Source organism: Podarcis pityusensis (genome assembly GCF_964106645.2).
Source record: "Podarcis pityusensis genome assembly, chromosome: 3".
Classification (NCBI taxonomy): domain Eukaryota; kingdom Metazoa; phylum Chordata; class Lepidosauria; order Squamata; family Lacertidae; genus Podarcis; species Podarcis pityusensis.
Window position 1 is genome coordinate 14,592,508 of NC_138026.1, and position 27,348 is coordinate 14,619,855.

At 40.2% G+C, this 27,348-nt stretch overlaps 1 protein-coding gene and 1 long non-coding RNA gene across 8 annotated transcripts in view; both read right to left on the reverse strand.

The window, feature by feature from the left end:
• Window positions 1–2,535: 2,535 nt before the first annotated feature.
• Window positions 2,536–9,801, reverse strand: LOC308473665. Of its 2 annotated transcripts, XR_013984165.1 has the most exons (4): window positions 7,073–9,801; window positions 5,365–5,489; window positions 3,739–3,844; window positions 2,536–2,671 (listed from the first exon to the last, which is right to left on the reverse strand). It is a non-coding gene; the product is annotated as an uncharacterized lncRNA (long non-coding RNA). The 2 variants fall into 2 exon arrangements; XR_013984166.1 differs by lacking the exon at window positions 7,073–9,801 and having other exon boundaries at window positions 5,365–6,607.
• A 735-nt stretch (window positions 9,802–10,536) lies between these two features.
• Window positions 10,537–27,348, reverse strand: part of TASP1 (taspase 1) — a 62,972-nt gene continuing 46,160 nt past the window's right edge. For 5 of the 6 annotated variants that reach the window (XM_080999240.1, XM_080999239.1, XM_080999243.1 and 2 more), the window contains 3 exons: window positions 20,837–20,947; window positions 20,156–20,229; window positions 10,537–11,933 (listed from right to left, as the gene is read on the reverse strand). In XM_080999240.1, coding sequence (XP_080855366.1) covers window positions 11,841–11,933; window positions 20,156–20,229; window positions 20,837–20,947 — 278 coding nt within the window. In that variant the 3' untranslated portion in view covers window positions 10,537–11,840. The remainder of the gene's footprint in view (window positions 11,934–20,155; window positions 20,230–20,836; window positions 20,948–27,348) is intronic. The other variant, XM_080999241.1, reaches the window with a different exon arrangement.

Sequence of the window (27,348 nt, forward strand, 5' to 3'; positions counted from 1 at the left end):
ACAGTCTATTGATCCCTGTGCCACCACTGTGATTGCTTCCTCGCTGCCACCAACCCGTTTCTCTCGGGTACACACGGAGTCCAGACAGTTGTTAATATTAAACCAAATAAACAAGTTTATTTTATAAGCATTAACAAGTTTATGGTTTCAGATAATTTTTCTTGTCAGTTTCTTAATCTTAATTTCTTTACCGGCCAATACCTTCCTAATAACTTCTAACTGATTATCCCAACTGTCTATCTGACTCCTCTTAACAGATTCTCTCACTCTCTCACATCAAACTATCCTAACCCACAGACTTATTTATCCTCCCTCTCTCTTCTCTAACAACCCGACTGACTCCTTAACAACACTAAATCTAACTCTAACTCCTCCCCTTGGGTTCCCACTTGCCAATCACTTCACACTCATTTAACCCTTTCCTTATGACCCAGCATGATGTCACATGTCACACCCAGGATGCCACACATGCACTCATGCATTCACTTGCAGTCCCAGAGATCTTCCAAATCCCTATCCTTACTTCCTGCCCTACATCTTTGAGCATTGGAAATCAAGGATTTATACAACGGTGGCTGTGCACTAGTGAAATGCGCAGGCACATATCCTCCAACATTTCTCCAATGAAAATAGGGACATCCTAGGCACCAAATTGTCCTCGGTCCTGTCTACCTACTGCAAGTCCTCTATGCCTTCTTATCCAGAGGGTCCCCCAACCCGCAGGAACCACCTTTTAGGTGAGACAGAGGCTGCAGTGATTAAGAGGGATCAGTGGACACTGGGTGCTCTCTCTCGTACAAGCAGAAGTGCTTCACATTAAGGAAAATCCAGGATTGGATGAAACCCTATGAAAGTAGATGGGAGGAATAGCCAGGGAGATCTGCAATCAAAGGCAAGGAAGGTTAGCTCCTTGCTTTCTCGGTGTTACAGCGCCATTGTTCTTCCATATTTTTTAATACATATATATATATATATATATATACACATTTTTTATAAGCAGACCTCCATGCATCAAGGACCATCTACACTGAGCTGGCAGGGAAATGATGTGTTATAAACATGAATTAAAGTGACCATTAAATTTCCTCTTCAATAGGAGTTCATTTTAAGCTTGTCTTTGCTTATGAATTATTTACAAAGAATGCTGTTTAAACTTTTGCTCTGTATGCTTTCTCATAACCTAAGGCAGATTGCCTAATGCAATTTCTATCCTGTTCCTCTTTTTTAAAAAGCTGACCTTAAGATGGCTGCTAATTATTATTGTGGAAGGAAGCAAGAGGGACATCAAATTTCCAGGACAGGCACATATCCCTAATCTGATTTTTACCTATAATCAAATAACCTATGATCAATTCTGAAATATATGTTATGCTTATATTATTATTATTATTATTATTATTATTATTATTATTCCATTTATTACATGCCCTTTCCCTAATGTAATAGGGTGAATTACAACAATTAAAACTCAACATTGAATTGTTTCTGCCCTGTCCCCCTTTCTACAGACACCCATTAAAGTCCTCAGGGTGCATCACTGTATTGACACTTAATTTCATCTGTCCTTTTGGAAGACCATGAAGTTGAACTGGGTCATCGTGGGACAGTCAGTTCATTCAGCTAGCATCACTATTGATATTTGAAAGTGATAAGAAGTTGCCATAGAAAGATAAGTTAACCCAAATCCAGCACCTGCAGGCACCATGGACCCATGAAGACTGAGCTCTCATTTTGAAAAAGTAAGTCTCTAGCCCTCCTAGGATGTTATGAGGTAAAGTGTGGAGGTACCTAGTGATTCATGTGAAATGAGCGTGGTGTGGTTGCTTTGTCTATTGTTCCTGGTACTGAGGAATGCTCCATGATGGTCATAGACACCAATAGGATTAGTCAGAGTGTATATGTGAGAGACCTTCATAATGAGGACCAGCTGGACACAGATGATTTCCCACTGTAAGCAAACGGTCACTTGGGGTGGTAGTCTCTCTCATTTTGGGTTCTGTCCTGCTCCCTATGGCAGCCATTTTGTGTTACGCCACACTCTGCAGCAGCCATCTTGTGTTATGTGTGCCCCCAGGACTATCAAAATTCAAAACATGATCATTATCCAAGAAGGCTGGTGATCCTCGAGTTAACCTTTATGATTGCTGCAAAACAATTAATTTGCAGGTCAACTTGAAAGAAGCATATGGGGTTGACCTTGACTTCAGAGAACAGTAGTATTGTTTCATTGCCTTTAAAAGCAAAGGAAGACAGACTGCTGGCACCACCAGACAAGCAAGGAAAGGCTTATTGAGTTAATAAGGCATAGCATGCTTGGGACTATGTGATTATGCATTGGGTTGTACTCAGTGTCGGAATAGGGGGGTCGAAAAGCCAGCTGGCTCGGCCCCAGCTGGAGTGTCTCCCCTCAGCCTTGCCGCTGAGGCGATCCATAGACCTCTGCTCCGACATGCATCAGTGACTCAAGCTTGCAGACTTGAGCACACTATACTCAGCAGTGTAAGCTGTGCAACAGAAGAGGCTTGAGGCTGTAGACACATACTAAACTACGCATTTATTATACATAAATCAGGACAAAGAAAACATGGCATCTCTCCTTGCCGTCTTCTTGGAGAGACTGAAAAGCAAAAGCAATATAGAGTGGAAGTTCCGCTCACGCCGGCAATCAGTGCTGGAACGTAAACAGACATGTGACATGGAACAATCCCATATTTGCAGCAAAGGGTGGAATGGAATTCCCAACACTCAGTGCTATTTTTCTTGAAAAATAGGTACCAGAACTCACCATAAATGCCTCCCTTCTCAATATCACCCACCTGAGAGGTGCCGGAACTGAGTTCCAGTGAGTTCTGGCTGAAAAAAGCCTTGGTTGTACTGTATGTGTTTTCTTTGGTTGGTGGTTGTAATTGAAAAAATGAATAAAGAAATGCTAAAAAGGTGGGGGTCAGCATTATTTGACCTGTAGAAGATATTAAATGTTGAACTCTCCATACTTCCTCCACCAAAATAGTTTTTGTATCATGGCAGGAACTATTAATATTTTAGATGTTAGCATACTTAGCATGGAATACAGAAGATTCACTCAGCATTTCCAGAAGTATGAAAAAGTAGCTGGTTTTTAAGCAGCAATTCAATCCAAATTAAAGCTAAGAGCCATATCATCTATATAAAATACAAATGTGCCGAAGGAGCAGAAGTTTGCACCAGAAAAATGTTCTCAAAGTTTCGTTAAAACTTACTTCCCTGAATTGGCAAGAAGAATAACTGATGACATCTAATGAGAATATGTAGAATAAGGGAGTTACTGGAGGGAGTCCTAGTCCAAGAAATCAGGGCTGCAATCCTGCCGAGCTGTAGCTTGGGCAAAGTCTGGGAAAGGGTGTAGGGCACAGGGAAGACATGCAGCCAGCTATGTCTTGGAAGTTTACACTAGTTAATTTATGCCTAGGTATCTCTGTGAAAATAGTGCATCTCTAAAATTTATAATGTGCCGATACAAAATGCATCACACCCCAAGCATGCTTTGGGGAGTTTGCTTATACAGTACTCATTTATCAATATAATGTACGGTATTTCTCTCAGCAGTGCTTTGGGCTACCATTCTACAAAAAGAAATGACTTGTGTAATTGTGGCATATTGTTAAGTATTTCCTAGGGTGGCAGTTTCAGGCAACTATGTTATGTACAGGTTGAGGAACCAAACTAGAAAAGAGCTCCAAGAAAGACAACCTCACTCACCTCTCACACTGCTTTCGATGCCAAAACTGGGTGTTTAAGGATGTGGCTCCATTATACAGCTTTAAACATGAACAAGCCGTCTGCTTGCATTGCCATTAGTCATACCCTACATGGAAATATATACATTTTTCAACACATATGAAAACTTTATGGATTTCCTCAGTATGACTTTTCAGGACTAGTGAAAAGGCTAATGGCCAACTGGCAGCCAGTCATTATTGCTCTTGGCACTTGGCTGGAAGAACAAACCAAAGATGAGATCGCAATGGATGTAGGTTTATGAGACAAGAACTCAATTCGCCGTCCAGATTAATATTTTGAATATTGTAATACTGGTGACAATTCTTTCAACATGTATGCAGCCGATCAGGCATGATGAGTTTTGAAAGCTTTTAAGTCAAGGATTGTTCTGAACTCCCTGTCATGGTCAGGAATTGCCAACTTGCAGTCATCCATGTTTCTAGACAAAATGTTATTTAAATACAATAAAATCTGTAATTAATGATGTAAAGGTATTAGAAAGCAGGAGGTCAAAATGGCAAACAGAGGGATACTCTCTTCTTCTTCAAGGCTCAACAAGATGTTTTAAAAGGGGCAGGGAGATAGATAACAATTAAACACCCATTACCCAAAGATGAGTCTCACTGAACTCAGTGGGATTTAGTTCAGAGAACACACATATAGCAAGTATTGCAGGGTAAATGCTTGACCTGTTGCAGCTGGCTATGACTAGTGATCGAGCAAAAGACAGACACATCTGCAATAGTGGGCCTATTTGCATCCTCAACAATGCCGTTCCTTAGCAAAGCCTTCCTTCTTTCTGGACAGCAGCAACAGAATGCAAACTAATGACAGTGCTCTATGTATCTATATTCTTTCAGGGAGGGTGAATAGGAAGAGGAAGCTTTGTAGAGCTTATTTTTAAACTTTTGAGTTATAAGCTCACTCTAAAATTCAGTTAACTTCCTTGAGAGTTACAGACGTCTGCCTCTATGCAGCTCATTGTCGTTAAATGCAGTTTGAGCAATAACGGTTTTGCCAAGCTTAATGCTTTCCAGGAAAGAATTAGGTAAAAAGTCTGTGTTTCAATTTGGCTAAACTTTGCAAGCCACTTTAAGATCTCAACACACTGCAGAAGTTGGAAACTTGTAATTGTTTTACTGAATTCTGTTAAAACCAAACTGAGTGTGTGTTTTAGAGAGCAAGAGAAAACGGGGGAACACTGGGTTGTACCCATTGCTAGTAACACCTCAAAGTAGACCCATTAAAATTAATAGACACAACTTACTTAGGTAAATGAATTTCAATGGGATTGACTGAGAACTTAGCTGGATGCATCCCAGTGCATCTCAAATACATCTGAATCCAATAACTCATCCAGTGATTACTTAAGAAATCTAGGTCTGCATCTTTGCAACTTGCAAGACCACTCTCAGAAAGAGGACATGATGTGCTTCAGGGGAAAGCTCAATCAAGCATAGTCAACCTTGTTTTAAAATATTAGCTTCCCCCTCCCGTTAATTTTTCTTTTGGATGTAACAAGAGCAGAACCATCTGGAACGTAGTTAGAGCTCTGTGATTTGTTTCTTACTTAGTTGTGAGCAAAAATGTTTCAAAATAACTCACACGAAAAAGGAGTTCGGACTGACATGACCAATATGCTGCAAGGAATCAAAATTTGGAGAAGGGTTATTTTCCCATCACCGGTGGGCTAAGCGTATCAACACTGAACTGGTCTCAGGTTATGTCCTCTTTAATGGAAAGAAAGAAAAAAGACACAGTGTTTATAGTTTTTATTCATTAACAAAATCAAGAATTTTCCCGCTTGTTTTTAAATCACCTGATTGTATCTTTGTGAGCTGGCCTCCCAAGTGTGCATGAAAACGTTATTATGACTGCATAAACACATAGTGTTTTATGACTACACTAAGCAATTTCAAAACATAACATCTAAACATCATAAAACCAACGGCAATTTGAGAGGTAAATGCATATTGGTGGAATCCCTAGCTGCTGTAGATGTCAGTATTATATTGTTCTGTAGTTTATCCAAGGCCTTGTGAAATACTGCTGTCAATTACCGCCCTGAGAAAATACTCTGCTTTTTCAAGGCATAGTAAATGGCTATCCTTCATTTAAACTGGCTTCCTTTACTATAGTTTCAGCAACTGCAGCTGGTTTCCCTCCCATTGTGGTAATTTCCCCCACAGTCATTACACACTGGTCACAGTGAAGCACCCTCATCTTGGCTTTCTAGAGTACTGCAAACACCGACATTACAATCCTTCACTGTGGCTCTTTGCCAGTTTTATATTTAATCCTTCCTCCTCTTGTAGGCTTTAGAGCCTGTCCTTTTTTCATGCTGAACTCCCGTGTGGCAAGAGTCAAAGGAGAGTAAATTGTGGCGTTGGAGTAGAAGCCTGGCCTAAGGGCCTTTAACTACACTGTTGTGAAAGTGAAAAGACTGTTGTTTTTTTAATTTAAAAAAAAATCAGAAAAAGGTTGTATGTGTGGCTGGGGCAGTGGAGATAAATAAAGAATAGATTTGTCCCAGGATTCCAGACCTGTCAATGCAGTCATAACGGCCTCAGCCCAGGATACCTGAAGGAGCATCTCCACCCCCATCGTTCTGCCCGGACGCTGAGGTCCAGCGCCGAGGGCCTTCTGGTGGTTCCCTCATTGTGAGAAGCAAAGCTACAGGGAACCAGGCACACCCTCCCATCAGATGTCAAAGAGATAAACAACTACCTGACATTTAGAAGACATCTGAAGGCAGCCCTGTTCAGGGAAGTTTTTAATGTGTGACATTTTAATGTATTTTTGATCTTTGTTGGAAGCCACCCAGAGTGGCTGGAGAAACCCAGCCAGATGGGCGGGGTACAATTTTTTTTTTTTTTTTATTATTATTATTATTATTATTATTATTATTATTATTATTATTATTTCATTGACAACAGCCATTAATATTAACACATATCATCTAGTGCAGTGGTTTCCAACCTTTCTTTTGGCCATGCCCCACCTAAGCATCTCTAAAATTCTGATGCACCCCCCCCATGACATATAATAATTATTATAATTCTTATAAATATCATTTTCAAATTGCCCACCTTAAAAATCAAATTGCCGCCCTGTGGGGAATGTGTCCCACGTTTGGAACCATGGGTCTAGAACTACTCCTCACTCTAGACAGAGCTCATGAGAAATGCAAGCTCATCAAACTGCAGGTGATCAAGTTGCAAGTTGCTGGTGTATTCCAAAATGACGAACCCCATAAGGCATTATAATTTTAAAGCTAATGTTCCTTGCAGCACAGCATCAAGGAGCAACTCACCAGCTAGGAATATTCTGGGCAATTGTAGTCTTTCTTCTTCCAGTCAAAAGGTGTTGCATATAGCTGAAAAGAGCTGTAAAAAAATACTCCCAGACCACTTGGATGTAACTGCATTCTCTTAAAAGGTTCTCCCAAACAAATACAGTAATCTTAAAATGGGCTGAAAATAATATCAGGTCCCCTCAGACACACACCTGCATTTCCCCACAAGTAGCATACACTTATTATGCAAACCTCGAGTAAGCTCTTAACAGTAGTCTCCATATCATTCACATGAAAGATTAATATCCATCCTAAAATTCTCTTAGCATTCTATATTACTTCCCCTTTCTAATACGCTACATTATTACTGTAGACGTAATAGCATACAGAGCATGGCCAAGCCTTGTTAAGAAAAACCAGTTGGAAATTACGGCTCCAACCTGTCTAGTGCGTGACTAGTCTAATTGCGTGTTTGATTAACATAAATCAACAGTTTACAAGCAATTTGTATTTACATGCACTTCATCTATTGCCCTTCCTTTATAATTTCAACCAACAAGTGTGTAATTTCTCCTTGGACAATATCAGTTACCGCCAAGAGCCAAAATTACATGGTGCCAGGGACTCCAGAATTCATTTATGTTGGAATTCATTTATCTTTGATAATCCTTTCTTGTTCCTAAAATTAAAAGGCACACTCTGGGCCCATTTCTCAAGGGAAACGAAGCCAATGGCAATTTACCCAAGATGCTAGTAGGAGCAGTTTAGGTGAGGAACCCTGGCCTATTCATTAAGCTTTAGTTCACGCCACGCCCTCATTTGACATTCTAACAGTGGCAGTGAAATAAGCACTTGCAAGGCTTTGTCAGCAAGCATTTAGTGTTCAAATCTCACCGTGCTAATAATTCATTTTTATTTCTCAGAATGCTACAGACCAAGCTTTTCAATCTGGATCACTTACTGTCTTTGTTGTTGTTGTTTAGTCGTTTAGTTGTGTCCGACTCTTCGTGACCCCATGGACCAGAGCACGCCAGGCACTCCTGTCTTTCACTGCCTCCCGCAGTTTGGTCAAACTCATGCTGGCAGCTTCGAGAACACTGTCCAACCATTTTGTCCTCTGTTGTCCCCTTCTCCTTCTGCCTTCAATCTTTCCCAATATCAGGGTCTTACATAAAACTAAAACTTACATAAAACTAAAATCCCAGAATAAAGTAAAAAGAGAGAAGGGGGTCCTTGGAAACCAAAGCATAAACAATAACAAGACTCGGCACGTTTAAAAAAAGGTAATCAAGGTAAATGACACCTGGATGGTTAAGTCCAGTTAGAGGCAACTATGGGGTGCGGCGCTCATCTCGTTTTCAGGCCGAGGGAGCTGGCGTTTGTCCACAGACAGCTTTCTGGGTCATGTGGCCAGCATAACTAAACCGCTTCTGGCGCAACGGGACACCGTGACAAAACCAGAGCACACAGAAACACAGTTTACCTTTAAAAATAAGTATATATTTCACTCTATGCTATATTGTAGATATAATGAAAGAAAACCAAACAATATTAATCAAATATCTACCTTCAGTTATTCCTTGATTAATAGTGTTAGTTTTGCCTCTCTGTATCTTCATCAGCATACAATATATGGAGTACAATATAGTACCTTATATTCTGGATCTTGTAACTGTTCATGCTTTACATATACAGTCATACCTTGGGTTACAGACGCTTCAGGTTGCGTTTTTTTGGGTTACGGACCGCTGAAACCCAGAAGTACCGGAATGGGTTACTTCCGGGTTTCAGCGGTCGCGCGTGTGCAGAAGCGCCAAATTGCAAGCCGCGCATGCGCAGATGTGCCGCTGCGGGTTGTGAACGTTCATCCCAAGCATCCCTCTATAAAATGGACAAGGACAAAACCTTGCTAACTTTGTGCTATCTTCATCCATTCTCTACGTATTGAATGTAATACTTAACATGGTACCAGGGATTTTTTTCAGCTGGAACTCACCAGAACTCAGTTCTGGCACCTCTCAGGTGCGCATCATTGCCATTCTAAGAAAATGAGGGAAGTGTTCATGGTGTGTTCCGGCACCTCTTTTTCTATAACTACATGGTACTTACTAGAAACCCATCACATCAACTGCCACCAAATGTGCTTTGTAGACACTCAGATCACGAGATGGTAGTGCTCAGACAGAAAATAGGTAGATTGATCAGCGGTTGCTCAGTGGTATTCAAGCCACTGGTCCTTTAAACGTGGCATTATACAAAGCTACACCATCAGTTCTCTTCAAACCTATCTTGAGACAATCCCACATGCAAGATTATTTTGTAAATAAATCTGGAGTGTGGTGGAGATTTCTGGGATAAATGCTCTAATTGGTCCTAAAGTGTAAAGGGGGAAATTGCACCTAATTGCACTTGGATGTAATTAAAGCACCACACCACAGGAACAGCTTTGAGTGGCTGGCTACCCCAAATGAGGGTAGTCACACCCTCGGTGAGTTAGGGACTTACCCTGCATGTAAAGACAGTCTCTGTCAGACTGAGTGAACGAGACTGGCCCTGTGCGGGTTGGTAGCTGGCTGAAGAACAGAGAGCAAAGGGTAAACTGACAATTCTTACAATAGAGGAAAGCAAGTGGTAGTTTCCTATCTCCCATCCGTATGGATCTCTATTAGAAAACAGTCTCATGAGGTTATCACAAGAATGAACAAAAAACGGTGCTTTCTGTATTAGAAAGTTTAACAATGGAACCAATTCCCGATCTCTGCTGCCGGGCATCTGACTACTATGAATAAATAGTATCTGGAATCATGAGTGAGAAACAGATTGTGCTTCCTTTGTCTAGAAGCAGGAATGTTGGGGGTAAAAACTGTGAACCTGCAAAGAAGAATGTGGGTTCCCCCTACCCCCCTGCTGCAGGGTGAGCTTCCCAAACATTTGCTTTTCATTGTCTATGCAATCTGGTTCCAGGCTGAAACCTGACTATCATTCCCTGTCCTTGCACCTTAGGCAGGCTGCTCACTTTGAATTTCATTTTTTATAGTGCATTATTTTTAAATGGCGTTCCACTTCTCCTTTCATCAGGCTCCAGTGACCAACACAAAAGCCACCAATTAGCACTGTAACACAGCCCTGATTTGAAGAAGGGAAGTTAGCTGTGTGATTGACAGAAGGTTTAGCAAATCAGTGCTGTGAAAAACTGGCATCTTTTCAGACCAGACAAAAATGGTTCTCCCTATGCCTGTTTCTGGATGAGAAGATAAATGTGTGGCATTGATGCATTGAGCCCATTTCCAGATAGGTTTAGTGCTAAAGTTTTGTGCATCTAGACACACCCAAATGCAGCTATTGTGGCACAACTTGTAGCCTCCTGTGATGAAGTTTAGCAAACCAGCAGACATTATGTTCAAATACGTAACTGAAATAAAAGATCAGAAGATATTTCTTACCACTGAGATTTCATGCGTTACATATCAAATAGAATGAACCTGATTAAAATCAGTTTTTAATAATGTTTCCTTTCATTTGTGAAGTTAAACAGAGTGATGGCACATCAATTTGCCAAGGAAAGTTGGTTGTGGGATTAAGAATATGTTGGATGATACCAAACAATTATTTCTAAAGGCTGCATATAACATCTTTCAACACAATATAAAAAATCTCCAATAAAATTCCCTTAGTCTATTTTGACAGCTCATCAAGTACTCAATAAGATTGTTCTAAGCCATTATATCCCTGTAAACATGCAAACAATTAAACAGCTGAAGATCCTGAAACAATAAGAAAAATGAACTCATATCTAAGAATCAAGTATATAAAATGATGCAATATCATGAATTTTGGCTGTATAAATTCTTCAAAAGGCCACTTGTAACTCTATATTCATAACATGTAAATATAATTGCAAACATTTATATACCTTTACTACAAATTTGGAATTTAAAGAACTGACGAAGAAAGGTAGAATTAGGGTCCTCTTCATCATCAATTTAATACACTTTACATTATTTATCCAGTAATATCATGTTTATTTCTACACCATTCTCTTAAAAATATATTTAAACCAAAGAATAATATTGACTCTTCCAATAAACTTTGTTCTTATTTACATTCCAATATTCCATTATACACAAAGTAACGACTTCATGACTGTACGTTATCTTTACAGAGCCTTTCATAACACATAACAGCTTGAAGTATGCAATACTTAAGCCAAAAAAGTACCATCAACTGAATAGGGAAGAACAAAAAGTCAGGCCATAGTCACCTCCAAATTGTTTCACTGAAACCAATCACTGTTTATATATATTATATGCAAAAAGAACATGTTTAAGATACCACTGGACCCACTGAAACTATTAAATAATGTAAAGAGCATTTGGTCACTTCTGTATTCCAAGTAGCTCAGAAGCCTCTAGCTTCACAATGTGAAACAACAACATTTGCTACTACCGCACAATTTTTAACCATTTTCCCTTGGAATTTTAGGGCATTATTTTCTTATAGGCTAACCGATTAACACATAAAAATGTTTCGTAACATTAAATTATCCATACATTATTTTCATTTGCACAACTGGGAACAGAGTTTCTATTCCACTGGGAGACAAATTCTCATATACATTCAAACAAAGAATATAAAGCTACAGCAGCACTTGTTTCAAGTTAGGGTGCACGTGGTTGCAATAAGGAGTATAAAATGAGAGTAAAATCCTCAACATCTGTTAAAACACCAAGGAGCTTAATATACATAATGGATTTGTGCTCTGCTTGCTGACCAGACAAGGAGCGGTTCAGCTTGCTGAGCTCTCCAGTCGACAGACTCCTCCTTCAATGGCCACTGACTGCCCCGCCACAGCTCCAGGGGGAAGTCTTGAAATGTGGGTCTGCAAAGAAATTGGTGAGAAATCAGGAAACAAGAGAGAAATTGGTGAGACTTCAGGTTGATTTAAAAAAGCCACTAAACAAAAGACAAAACAAAAATAGATAACAAAATTATCATTCATTAACATGAAGCCTCAGGAACAGTGGTACCTCAGGTTACAAATACTTTGAGCTACAAAAGCTTCGGGTTACGAACTCCACCAACCCGGAAGTAGTTGCTCCGGGTTGCAAACTTTGTCCCAGGCTGAGAACGGAAATCGCGTGGTGGCAGCGGGAGGCCCCATTAGCGAAAGCGTGCCTCAGGTTAAGAACGGTTTTGGGTTAAGAACGGACCTCCGGAATGAATTAAGTTCGTAACCTGAGGTACCACTGTAACCAAAAACTAACATGTCCAAGATACGTGATTATTAAATAAGGTACATAAAACTGATTTATGCTTTAGTAAATGCTTAACTTGTATTAGAAAAATATAATCCTATTTTAACACTCATCATTACAATGGCACAATGTGTGTGTGTGTGTGTGTGTGTGTGTTGTGTGCATACACAGATGTGCACATGCACCATGGGAATAAGTTTATTAAATATACTTTAATATGCTAACTGTGCTTTGCTATTTTAGCACAACAGTCAGTCACCCTTTACACTTTTCTTTCATGCTATGACACACTTATGTGAAGTACTAAACAACTTGATCCCTCTTCTTGCACACAAACTAGGATGCTTTTGGTTAAAAATCAGCAAACATGAAGGTTCAGGAGGCGGGATATCAGCAATAGCGCATTACTAATATATACTTTTGCACAAAAGGAATATTTTTTAAAAATGGATGATTCAGCGCTAACGTTTCAAAGGATGTCTTCCTATGAATGCACTCATGAATGAATCAAGACAGTTTTTTGAGAAGGCTTGTTGTGAGTTCTAAGAGTTGCTGGCATATATCAAACTGTCCACCTAACACTGTATACAAGTGAAAGCCAGTGTGATGTCAACACCCATTATCCCTAACCATTGGCCATGCTGAATGGGATCCAACATCTAGAGGAGACCATCTTGGTTACCTCTGGCATAGACCAACCTTTACAACCAGACATTCCACTTAATGTTGGAAAGGAATCTAACAATGTCTCAACACAATGAACATTTGGAGAATATATTACTCAGTTCCTGGAAAACTGCAGTTTTTTTTTCAGTAGCATTTTTCTGGCTTCCACTGTGCTGAAAACAGGGGACTTGGAGAGAGGTGGAAATATGGGCATAAAATACATCAATGGGCTTTAGATTTATGGTCTGCTAATGGGTGACTAAGAAGGAAAGTCACTCCAGATAATCAGAGATCCAAATTATATACCAGGGAAGACGTCACAGAAATAGGTCTGGATTGATTACTACGTTACACAGGTTTGGCTCTGCCTTCAAGAAAAGTCTGCTGAACTGAGGACAGGTCTGTGCTCAGCAAATATTCTCCTCAACAGATCCCTAGCTAGTCACGCAGCCTGCTTCCGGCCAAATTCACACTATGACTATTACATCTGCACTGTTAACGTGGTTAGAGCTGCTGCCATGGGCATTGTGTGTATGTGTCTTTTAAGGGACTGAATCGAGTGAAAGATTATGAGTCATGGAGGTATGGAAAGTGCCTGTATGAATTCAACAGTGCTTAGTTTATTTTTTGGTTGCTATTTTGTTAATGTTGTTTTATAGATTACGAATGCTGTAGTACTTTCTGAATCCTACAATATGACTTTTGTTGTAATTTTTCTCTCTTTTTTTAATTTTTTAAAATATTGTTTTATAGATTGCTAACTGTTTTACTGATGATTTGTTAACCATTCTGTATGATTTGTGTTGCATTTGTGATGTTCTATTATGTTATTGTTATTTATTGCTTGTAAGGAGCTTTGTGATTCATGTGAATGAAAAGCGGCATAGAAATAAAATCAATCAATCAATCAAAATCAATCAAGTCTAGGACCCAAGTTCAAATTTCCACTCATCCATGAAGCTCAAGGGATGGACATGGGCCAGTCATACACACAGAAAATTGTTGTGAGAATTGGGGGGAAGCAGTGGGGAGAGAGAAAAGAACAGTGTATGAGCTCCTTGGAAGAAAGTAATATATTATACTAATGTTTTCATTTTATAAAACAAGTTGATAGAATTGCAAGGGACAGTGTTGAAATGAAAAATCCATTTTGCTTGCTTTAAAGCTTCAATAAAACAAGTCACCAGTATGTCTCAAGGCAGTCACGATCATTTTAACAGTATAACTGGGTCACAGGGTGTATTCCAAATCTTGAAATCAAAGGAACACATGTCTCTCTCTCCCCCCCCCCCCCACAAAAGGACATAGGAACCTTTTAATTTTTAGACAATGAAGTTTTTCATAAATGAGTATTAGCTAATTTATGGACACCATAAATAGTTTGAAACAATATGTTCATACAGAAAGCAAGCTATAAGAAAGGAATACTGCATGAACACATTACACAGTGGTACATGCATATTTCAGCAGTTCTGCTGCCATATGGCAGAAATGCATACCCCCATTATGTACATTCACTTAGGTTTGTTTACTACACATAGGCACTGGGCTTCAGTTATGTATTTCTAGCACAAGAACAAAACATTCTTGTATAAACTAATGCCAGTATGTTGCTGAGAGCTGGCACAGAGTTCTCAGAATAGAGAATAGATTAGAGTTCAGAAATGAATCACATTGACATATTTCACAAAGCACATAAAAATACAAAAAAATAAGGATGATTTTTTTTTATTAAAAAAAGCATCTTAAGAAGTCCACTGAGGAAAATGCACATATATGAACTTTAAGGCTTGCATTTGAAGAAGCTTAAGCTATCACAGTGAAAAGAATGGGATTACTAACAGTTGTGAAAAGTATGATTTTGCCCAGTTAGCATTCTCAAACCTAAGCAGGAATAACGGTTGTATCCCATTTGCACACAGACACCTGCTTGCGCAACACACTCACAGTCCCTCTCCTCCTTGCACAGCCAGAGAAAGGGGTATTAAATGCAGTATTAAATGATATCCCAGCCTCCACCCGTTTAACCGCCATGTGTACATACAGTGGCTTCAGCCCTTAATACACTTGATGGCAGCCATCAAGGGAAGGGAACCAGGAGGCGATGCAAGGCTTCATTCTGAAAACTGGCAATTACTATCTGCTGAGAGGTGGCAACAAAACACTACTGGGGCCCTGACAGATGTGGGAATTCCACCCACATCTGGCTTCTGAATGCATACTACAGCTGCTCATTGAATTGGTCAATGATATCAAATACTTGATTTGCAAAATCCTTTTGGAGGGTGGGCGGGGGTCGTCACACCAACATCCATTGAAAAAACTGCAGCATGCAGATTTTTGTTTATGAGTTTGGCTTTTATTTTTCTTTGGACCAAAATTTAAATCTACCATTATTAGAAAATGGGGGGGGGGGAGAGATGTACATTTGGCAATAAAATATAGAAGCCAGGCCTAGGGGATGATTCAGGCTTCACGGCACAAATTCAAAGTGTAAGGAATAGGTTTAAAATTGGTAGTTGGATTTGGAGTGTCTTCACTGACTGAGTATTCAAAATTTAGACTTCATACTAGACTGACTAAAAACATAAATCACCTGAGTCTTGATTATATTCCAACTCTGACTGTATCAAAATTTCAGAGTCCTAACATCTCTGGAGAACATGCATTTACAAAAGTGTTACTTGGATACCAGCCAATTAGCTACAGGTGGCAGGTGTTGCTATGTCAAGAAGCTGTTCTATTCCACAGCATGATAAAATTACTGTCTCTTTTCAGAACACTTGCTTTGCATATTAAAAAAAGAAATACCTCAAACCCATGGCTTCTGATGTTTTTAGATTTTCAACAAGCACCAAGGTATTTTTTGAGGAGGGAGAAGGAAAAGGGCACCAGTACCAGTTCGACTCTTCTCATACTCATACTTTAGGGTCACTGTAAGCCCAAACCACACCACTGCTAGGTTGGCAGAGTCGTGGTAATCATAAGATGCTAAAAAAACCCTAAAGGGGCCAATTCATTTTCCCTCCCGAACTCTCCCCCCATACAGCCCTATAATAACTTAGTAGCCTGGAATACTGAGTAAGAGATTTTAAAAACTGATAACTGGGTGGGAAGGAGAGAGCGAGAGTATAGTGCTGGAAGAGGAAGATGGATATATTTAATATCTACATTGATGTCGATGGAGAGCTCTCTCCCCTCTCTGGGGAATAAAAACTAAAATAAAAGTCTTGTTGATGACAACCAGGAAATGATAGCTATATGCCGTCTATATAAAAATGGAAGAGAAAGAACCACCTCAGTCTGCTTCACACAGAATATATATATTCAAGAGCAGGTTGCCCTGTGGTCTAAACCACTGAGCCTCTTGGGTTTGCCGATCAGAAGGTCGGTGGTTCAAATCTGCGCAACGGGGTAAGCTCCCAGCTTCTGCCAACCTAGGAACTCAAAAGCACGCCAGTGCAAGTAAATAAATAGGTACTGCTGTGGCGGGAAGGTAAATGGTGTTTCCGTGCACTCTGTTTTCATCATGGTGTTCCGTTGTGCCAGAATCAGTTCAGTCATGCTGGCCACATGACCCAGAAAGCTGTCTACGAAAAACGCCAGCTCCCTCGCCCTGAAGCTTGATGAGCACTGCACCCCACAATCACCTTTAAAGAGGGATGCCCCTTACAAGAAACCCAGCCCAATGAGAAGTAAACCTATTTAGTGTTCTCACAATGCTGACTATTGAGGAGATGGGGAGAAAAGTAGCGTTGGAATTATGTGGAACGGAGTGGATGGAAACCTGAACAGTAGCAGTCTACACGGCAAGAACTTTGAGGAAGCGCCCCAACTGTACTTCCTTAAAATTGTGTTTTAGAAATCTCTGATATTTCCAAACAAACAAGAGGGCTACAGTTTAAACACACATATATGCTACAGTCCTACGTAAACAAGCTTGGAAAGAAGCACTAAGGCAACAAGTGGAGCTTACTGCTCATCAGATCAGATTGGAGGTGTTAAAGCACGGGTAGGCAAACTAAGGCCCAGGGTCTGGATCCGGCCCAATCGCCTTGTAAATCCGGCCTGTGGACGGTCAAGGAACCAGTGTGTTTTTACATGAGTAGAATGTGTGCTTTTCTTTAAAATGCATCTCTGGGTTATTTGTGGGGCATAGGAATTCGTTCATTCCCCCCACCCCATATAGTCCAGCCCCCCACAAGGTCTGAGGGACAGTGGACTGGCCTCCTGCTGAAAAAGTTTGCTGACCCCGTGTTAAAGCTTAGGTGAAGCTGAGTGAGGTCCACCATCAAGCACACAAAAAAGTACAGTGAGGGATTGCATTTCTGCTATTGGCAACCGCGTAGAGCATTTAACAAAAGGAACAAGAGCCCACCCCACAATAATAAGCACTTGCCTTCCTACCACCCATACATGAACCCACAGTGAAACTGCACCACAAACGCTTCCCTCAGGCACTCACTTATGCCTCTCTATAATCTCCAAGACGATCTGAATGAGATTTCTCCAAATGCCTATTTCAATGCTGTTTTCAAAGAAACACAGCGCTAATTTTAGGAAGCGCTGCCCCGAAGGACAGAAATGGCACGAAAGCGAGTTGTACTGAACTGTAGCCCAAAATAACATTTCCACAGGCAAATGGGTTGCTTCCTCCCAACCAACCATTTCCCATCTTCCTCCTCAAAAGTGTATTTTAAGACAGACTAAATACAGTTGCTGGAAAAGAGAGTGGTTACAAGCTCAGAGAGCTACTATTTTTTAATCGAAACCTTGATTATTAGCCATTTACAGCCAGGCTGCTCTTGCTGTCTACTTCTATTAAGCCAACCCAAAAACTAACCGCAGCCAATGGACAAACTGCTGGGTCTGGTGCTTCTATTGTTAGGTGGTTGGTCAAGAGAGAGAGAGAGAGAGAGAGAGAGAGCGCAGGCCCATGGAAAAACACCTCATGACGGCAAGTGCTATTCTTGAAGGCAAACCTCCAAATAAAAGGGAAATCCATCAACAAGATCTTGTAGCACAATCTGTTGCCTATTTTCTTAAAAACAGAAGTTCCTAGAGCTTCTTTCAGATGCACTACATCTAATGCCAAAGGCATTGCATACTAAGCAGGCAACATATAGAAAAGAACAGTCTTTTAGCAAACACCAAATATTATTTTAAGGTACCAGCTCTTCTTTTTTTCCTCATGTTTCGCATCTATTTTCTGCTGGCACACTCAGCACTTTTATCAATATATGAGTACCAGCACCTTGTTTTATACAAAAAAGCACTCTCTTAGTTCTACATGCCATCTTTAAGTTTGTCTCAACTCCCAAGAACACAGAAATCCATCTTTTACAAGAGCAGTTGGTTTCTTAAGCATTAGCAGTTAAGTGGTCATGACATTTGCGGTTTACTTTCTGGAAAACATTTGCAGCCATAGGCTCAAAAGAAAGAGAAGGATTAACTCTCCTAAAGGAAGGTCACAAGCATAATTTAAAAGTGAACCAAGAAGAGCAGCTGTGTCTGTCAGCCCAATCAAAATTGCCAGCTGGAGAATTTGCCAGCAGTATGATAACAATGCACACCAGATGTCCAATGGAGGTTCTGCAAGTAGGAAAAGATCTCTGGGCAAACTGAGCTATTAGCCTTGTTAGCATCAATGCCTCATAGGCTGCCTTCAAGCCACATACTACCCTAGTACTACATAAAGTTTAGGATTATAGTACTTCTAATCTAACACTGAACTTGCCTAGCAATAAAGCAGTAGTAGCACTAGCACTCCTCTCTCCCAAAATACTGACTCTCTGGGAATTAGGGAGATAAGCCATTTTTCTTGGCATAAAGACATTTGGATGCAGGAAACTGGATACTGTGAGGTGTCATAAGGAACAAGGGCGCAGAGTGCAAGCTGAAGGATTGACATGTCTTCTTTTTCTGAATCTGTATCAAGTGTCATAACACAAGTCCAGAAGAGCAAGGCATCAAAGCGGCAGATTCCTTTTGATAAGGAATATTTTTATTGTATTTTTTTTTACAATGCCATAAAATATTCACATATGGCTAAATCAGCAACTGAACTGTACTAGTTTGGCTTGCAATATGACTTGTTAAAATAAAAGCTTGAAAGGAAAACCTGTCTCTTTAACTTTACTTCCTCACTGAAAACACCTGATTAAAAAGCAACCCAGACATAGTTGTGTTGCTTGTATCTAGACCATTCAATGGGCAGGCTTATTGTTCCTTAGCTTTCTCAGAGGCAGGCTTAACTTTCCACCCACCACTTCCATCTTATTACAAGCCATTGAAACTTATTTACATCAGTTTCACTTCATCAGTGCATCTACTTTTGCTTTATTCCATAACTCTGATCCCAAAAGTATTTAGAGGTCAAAGATCTGAATGCAACTTTCAACTTGACAAAGCAGAAGGAGCAAAAGGAAATGCTCTTGCCAATTTTTTTTTAAGTGGATTTGCAGAAGAACACTATTCATTTTCTATTGCTTATAGTCACTATTTCAGGTATGCTATGCCAGAAAGAAGCCCACTCAAGACATCATGGCCAAGCATAATTTAGTAATTGGGAGCACCCTGTGGCCTATGGTATGAACAACTTAGGAAAAAGGGATGGTGCATAAGCACAAATAAGCACCTGTGATCATTGAACAAATAGCATGGCCATGATATCTGAACTGGGCCAAGGCCTGGTATGGACATGGAAAGATAGAATCCAAATTCAACCAGGAAATTTACAACCCTTCAGCATCCTTTATTTTTGTTTTGGTACAAGAAAAGGATAGGGAGAAAACACACCCCAAAATAACCACAATTTTTTACACACTAAGTCAGGGGTCAGTAAACTTTTTCAGCAGGGGGCCGGTCCACTATCCCTCAGACCTTGTGGAGGGCTGGACTATATTTTGAAAAAAAAATAAAATGAACAAATTCCTATGCCCCACAAATAAGCCAGAGATGGATTTTAAAGAAAAGCACGCATTCTACTCATGTAGAAACACCAGGCAGACCCCACAAATAACCCAGAGATGCATTTTAAATAAAAGGACACATTCTACTCATGTAAAAACACGCTGATTCCCGGACCGTCCACAGGCCGGATTTAGAAGGCGATTGGGCAGGATCCAGCCCCCGGGCCTTAGTTTGCCTACCCATGTGCTAAGTATTATTTGTGACTTACCTTAGCTTTGCCATCCTGTGCTGACATATACCCGACACACATGCTCTCTGTTGTATGACTCCACAGGAACTCTACTATGGGTTTAAACACAACAGTAATGCTTTACTTATTAAGTGTAAAAGAAAGCCCATGTAGAGCCATGCTCACAGATAGCAAGAGAAATCATGCTAAATTACAGGCAGATAGCTAGGATTATCCATGTCTTCCCTTCAGGAGAGCATAGTAGAAGACCCTAGCCACATACTATCCCCCATATTCTTTGGTGAATAGAAGAGGCAATTTTCACCAATTTCCCCTGCAGCACCCTGCACTCTCCCAGTCACATTCCATTGCAGGGGCTCAGGGAACCCTTGAAAACAGAATGTAAGGTAGCACGAAGCAGGGAGGGGGCAGAGTAAGAAAAGAATAATTGGCAAAAACGGCTTTCTTCCTGCTTTCACTCATCGAAACCTTTCATGGAACAAGCAGTCTTCCGCAAATGGAGGAACGAAACTGGAAACAGCCAACAGTAAAATTCTGACATCTAGACAGCTTTATGGGCTATAACTAATTGATATGAGTTGTAATTTGTTGACATCCATTCATCTTCCCCCAGCTCTCACAAGCTGTAGTTAATGTAATATATCTAAATTAAAGAACTTAAAAATAAGATATTCAGTAGGGCTTTCTTCGCACACTTACCTAGTAGAGACTGCTTATCCTGTGGAGAGTTCGACTCTGCAGAACACCGACAAGATCGAAGAACTATCACACCTCCGAGAACACCATCCTCGTTGGCTAGAAAAGGTGAACCTGGGTGGAAATTTGGGGCGGGGGGGGGGAGAACAATGAAAATCGATTTTTTAAAAGTGCACTATATAGTACATATTTGCCTCCATATGTTTTAAAACAAGTAGCATTTTTCTGTGTATCTGAGGAATCACTTGAGTATGCAAAAAATAAAATAAAAAATCTCCCTTGTCTGCTGGTGGTCCCATTTCTCTGTCCTTCACATCAAATTAGGCCCATTACATTTCTCATTAGAGGAAATGATAAAAGATACAATTCATGTTCAACCAGGAGCGTTTACTGCAAGACGCATGCTAATGCATGTGGTCATTATCTTCCCATAGAGGCCAACATGTGTCTCCCATATGTAGAATCAACCACCTCACTCCTGTCCAAGGTTGTGCAGTGCAGGTTACTCAGTACACATGTAAAGTTAAGAGCTTGTTTGTGTTCCGGTATACCCTGCACCATATAGGAAAGGGAGGGAGGATCCAATTAAGCCCTATAGCAGAGGTGAGGAATCTTTTCCAGCTCAAGGGTCACATTTCCTCCTGGGCAAACTTCTGGAGGCTGCAGGCAAGTGCTGGGCAAAGCCAGAGACAAAAGTGGGTGAAGATTCTTAACCTCTGTACACCAAGGAGTACTATATAGCACATTCGAGCCATAGAGAAGTCAGAGGTTTCTGCACACACATCTCTCCACCCAGGCAAGCAACTGGCAGTAACACACATTCCAGCCATCTGACTGGGTTGCCCTAAGGCCATAGAGCAGGGCCATTGATGGGTATGGCCTCAGACAGAGGAGTGGCCTAGAAGACAGCATTAGGCCCAGGCGCTCCCTACAGAATCCCATCCCATACTGCCAGAGGCATGGATCACTCACTCAGATTGAAGCATTTCAGCCACTCTTCAAAGCATTTTGAAACATTCTTTTCTTGTGTTTTCAAAGAAGAATAAGCACGCTACCACTGAAGTGACAATAAACAGCAGGTCCTAAATTACTGGGACTTCTACGAGTTGCAGTACCCACTACTAAAAAAAGCTGGCCAAAGTCATTGCTGTTTGCATCCTGTGCTTTCCGAGCTGAGAAGCCTGTCAGAAACATTGGCAAGAGAGCAGAAAACAACTGTCTGACAAATGTTTCCTTTCAAATTCAAAACATGCTTTTTTGAAAAAAGGTGCTATACCAGAAGCTGTAATTATTTTTAAATTAGCCAAATAAAACTTATGCATTCCCCTTTTGTGTGACTTGAAATTAATGTCATACGCTTTCAGAACGTGGAAAGTATTTTATGGTTTAAATATGACCTAAACATCTTAAGCCACAAGATTAAATGCAAATGTAACAAGTTAGTTAAGGCCAAAAAGTCTTTGATCACACATTTGCTAAATGTTTATTGCCCTAAATATTGAGCAACAACAGTGAAACACAACCATTTCATTTATTTTTACTTGAGAAAAACGTACGTTTATGACAATTTTTTTTAACCTTGGACAAAGATGTGTTTTTTCATCATAAGGTCTTTGAGTACTCTGCACAAAGATGGTACAAAACACTGAATGTAGATCCTGTGCAAAAGCTGCTGGAGGCCAAGAGGCCTTGAGCAGCAGCACTGCCCGAAACAGAGTTCAGTCTCTACACCCATCCCAAAAGAAGTGCTCAAGGATTTTGGTATCCATTCCACAGACTGTCACATTCTAGCAGAAAAGTTCCTGAGATTCCACAAATCAATTAGCAATTAGTCAAGTAAAATCCTGAGCACTCTAAATATTAACACCGTAATTTTTTGTGGGGTGGGGTGAGGCTAGAAACATCAATCTAGGTGGCAGCCCAATCAAGTTGTTTAACTAGCTTGTCCCACTGATTTCTATGGGACTTTAAGTGCAACTAACTTTACTTGCTTTATGGACCACTATCAACAGATGTCCTTCCACTCATGGAAAGATTGCTTTATACCACACCAAAAAAGTGAAAACTTAGGGCCACACTACAAGTGACTGTCATATGGTTAGCCTGGGAGTGCAGGCTTTTTTATAAAAAAAAGCAAGGACTTGGAGGTGGGCATTAACCTTTTGCTCCCTGCTACAACTCTAATCTGGAGCAGCCCCCCAAACTCTGCTATTTGCATGGGTAACAGTGCTTGTACTGGAGCCAATCTCTTCACCATGCGGGAAGAATGAGAGAGATTTTAAACTTCAAGCCTCTAGCTAGAACAACCAAACTTGAGAAAGCACTGTTTGCTTCATGATTGCTGCAAGATATGTCTGCAGTACATAGCTGGGTAGCTAAGGATATGAAGGTAACATAACGTTAATCTTAGGGATATAGTTCAATCTATTTCACAAAGCCATGAGCTAATTACTACTCCAAGTAACAGCTACAATTAGTTTCTCCAATACCGGTACTTAACTTTTGAGGAGCACAAATGTTTTGAGGAGGCAAAAGGTTTAACTGATAAGCTACCTTTCACAGATAAAAACTCAGCCGCTGAACAGAACCTAGGAACCAATGTAAGCCTGGCTCACAAACAGGAACTTTGAGGCCGGGCCTGACAAATAAGGAGTACTCCAGGACCTTAAAAATGGGTGGGAAATATGATCTATCAAATGAACACAAAGACCCCAGGAACCCCCTAACCTTCCCAAAAAGTATCTGAGAGACCTAGGAGATTCACAGTGATAGAATCATATAACTGTAGAGTTGGAAGTGATCCTGAGGATCATCTATGTATCTGTCCCATACGGGGATTGAACCTGCAACCTTGGTGTTATCAGAACCACACTCTAACCAACTGAACTACCCAGGCATGTCTGACCTTTTCAAGGGACAATTTTTTTATGGCCGGCTTTATGAATCAATATGCCTGCCCACCCCTCCTCAAAAGCCAAAGAGGGAACTTACTCTGGTTACAATAATTTCGAGAAAGGCTGCAGCAGCCTGCTCATGGGCTTTCCCTTCATTTTGGATTTCTGAAGATTTAAATTTATCTAAACAGATTGCAGGTTCCACCCACCTTCAAAAACATATTTTTGAATAATGCCCATCTGCCCCAGGATGACCATTGGTCAGAATGGATGGATATTGTAGTCCAACAAAGTCTGGAGGGCATCAGGTTGGGGAAAGCTTTAAATACTAAAAACAGGAAGACTTCAAATACAATTTTTAACGTTAATTAACAATTCCGACATATAAATGGATAACATAACCAAGCTATCATGCTCTTTGCCATCTATCATGTTACTAGTCCTTTGTTTATGCTCTAGGACGCAATGAATTTTAAACATGTTATTCCCAATTCTTTTTTAAAATCAACATTTCCCCACTGTAACTATTTAATAACTAACATAGCTGAGTAACGTTAATTACGACATGAATTTTATTAGGTTCATATTCAATAAAGAAATTCCTGGGTCCTAACCTCATTCTTACTTATTCTAGTGCAATAAAGGAAACTTTGCAACATGTCATTTCCATACCAAAGCATCTTTACTGTGTAAGGGGAAAACATGTACCATGTGATGTGCGCCTACACGCATGTGAAATTACTTGAGACGCACCATCTCTTTCCAGGGAAGGAAAGGGGGTGTCAATAAAGGAAAATCCATTTGTGAAACATCTTGACACTTTCTGAATTTGGGTATTTGCTAATATAAATTGTGACTAGGAAGGTCTTGTAGCCAGGACCATCAAGTAAAAGAAGTAGCAGTAGTACTATGCGGAAAGTGAACAGCAGTTCAAGAATACTTGTCACTCCATTTTTCGAATTCACTGAAGTTTTTACTAGCAGTATTTTGAGACTTTGAAGTTTGAAATATAAATATTTCTACTACATTTCAAGCTGCATAGTAACATCTAAGCCTGTTCATAAATAAAGATTTACTCAAAAATACACACACATAGTAAACAGCAACCATGATTTGCATCAACAGGGTGGTCAGAGGGGAAATGTTACCCAGATTTGTGTTGGGGGGGGGGAACCCAACTCTAAACTTTTATTGAGAAGATTACATTATTTTCTGGAGGAAGGGATGCAGTAGATCTAGGCTCTAATCCAAAAAGGAACCTCATAAACATGGAAGGGCAAGAGTTTTTACTTTCTGTACACTTTTCATAATAGCAGCTAATGCTGCTGAAGAGATAGGCCAGTGTTCAGTTTAAAAGGCAGCCACCCTCCTCAGTAGTGAGTACCACTGTTGCTTTTCGTAACTGCGAATCATCTGTGTATGCTTTCAGTCTGGGGACAGGAGAAATGACCTGGAAGAGGGAGAAGAGAAGCAAGAGATGCTGATACCCACAGCATTCTCAAAATTTCTGATGTGCCCAAAGGTTCAAAAAGATGCAACATCTCTTGGGGACTCATTTGAGCCAAAAAGCAGGGTAGAAAATTGACGGCAAAAAAGCAAAACAAACCAGTAGTCCTAATGGCATCTCCAAGTCCTAAAGGAGCTCTAAAGGATAGCAGCCAAAATAATCCCCCTACCCCAATGGATCAGCACAGCTGTCGAAACAAGATCAGAATTTTGTTTCACCTGATTAGTTTCCACTTCATATTAACAGAAAATGAGTTCTTAGGTTTGATGCTGGTCTACATGTATCAATCAGTGCACACATAAAACCAGTTAATTTATTGTACTATTTGACTCCTTGGTATCTACCATCAAGAACAGACTGCATGCCATCCCATTTAGTTTTATTATTCTCACACACAGATAAATACAGGCGTCTCCTCACTTACGCACATTTTGACTCATGTGCGACCACCTATATGCATAGTGCTGGGAAATAAAGCAAACAATTTAAACTGTAAAAAGGCACAAAAACGGCAAAAATGGTCCGAAAAGAGCAGGGAAACTGCAAAAATGACCCACAGCCAAGCACTAGGAAGTCTACCTCTGAATCAGAGCCAGGCCTTTCAGGGTACCAGTCTACCCCACCCTCCTTGCCGTTGTTTCCACGTTGTCCTCTCCAGCGAGGAGGAAGATTGAGAGCCTCCATTCATACCAGTCTGGTAAGTGCTGCTGCTTTTTAAAGGGGTTTTTTCATGAGGTTCCAGGCTTTTAGAGGGTGTTTACAGGCTTTTTAGATGGTGTTCCCCACTATTTAACATATACCCGCAGTACCTGGGAACGTAACCCCTGCATAAGTGGGGAGACACCTGTATTCACATACAAATTGAGTTTTCTGTCATAACTTTATGAAACATGAATGTGGATCAACATACTGCAATATTAAATTGGATACGTAAGAAAAAGTGTTTTTCTTCTCTGCAGTGTCTGTTGTCAGTCTTAAAGGCTATACATTATACTGTATGTGCACAGGTACAAATATAACATCTGCAAAGCAGTATTTGTGCTAGAAACTGCTCGGAAATGTTTTCAACAGCCTCTACAGTGTCTGTAATGCAACAAATGCCAAAAGTAAGTCTAATAAATTTATACGGATCACCAGTTTAGTTTTCATCCTACAGAACTGTGTACACAAATACTTTCTTTTAAAGAAAAATGGTTGGCTAAATGTTATCAATTATCACACAAAAATATTGCCTTTATGCAACAGCAATATTTAGTTGGGACAACGCACGGTTTAGATGGCATATGCTCAAGGGAGACAGATGATCATGCCAATAATTCTTTGGTACCAATCAGATTCCAAGGTTTTGTTTTGTTTGTTTTTTAGAACAGCTTTTAAACCAAGTTAGATGGAAACAATCCAAAAATTCAATAGACCTTTGGCTCCGCTTGCATGGCAACAAGCAATGGGGTACAGCAAGGAAGCTTTCAGTGGGTTTTGAGACCTACTTCACAGTACGCTTTGGCGAGGTGGGGGCTGGAACAGCCAGGTCTCCACTCAAAGGTTTTTCCTTTCCATGTTAATGATGTGAATGCATGTGTTACTGTTTCTAGGTCAGAACTGAAAACAAAGTGTACTTTTTAAACTAGACTTTATAGGGTTCTAAAGTTCCATAATCAAAAGGCTTCAAGCTAGCTAATGAGTTTCATGGAGAAAAATGATGAAGGAATTTCCATTTTCCTTTTAAAAAACAATTCGCTTGCGTGCCCATGATAATGTTGGAAAGGATGCTTGGTTCTGCATGCATGTTTCAGTATGCCTGAAGTTCCATACTTACAATTTAAAAATCATTTTGTACTTTCAGAGTATATTGAAGAAATGAAAGCATTTTCTTCAACAAAAACAAACTCACTTGTTAGCTACTGTTAATTAGGCGTCCTGCACAGAAACAAATAATAATAACTTTCCCTGCCACTGGTTAACATTTCCCCCTTTTTTATATCATCAAGGAGGTGGTACAACTAAGGAAACAGGGTGAGCACTTCAGGACAGCAGAGAAAGCCAGTAAGAAGGTTTTGATTGACAGACCTAGACTAACACCCACACCATTTATTTAAAGCAATCTTTTACCACTT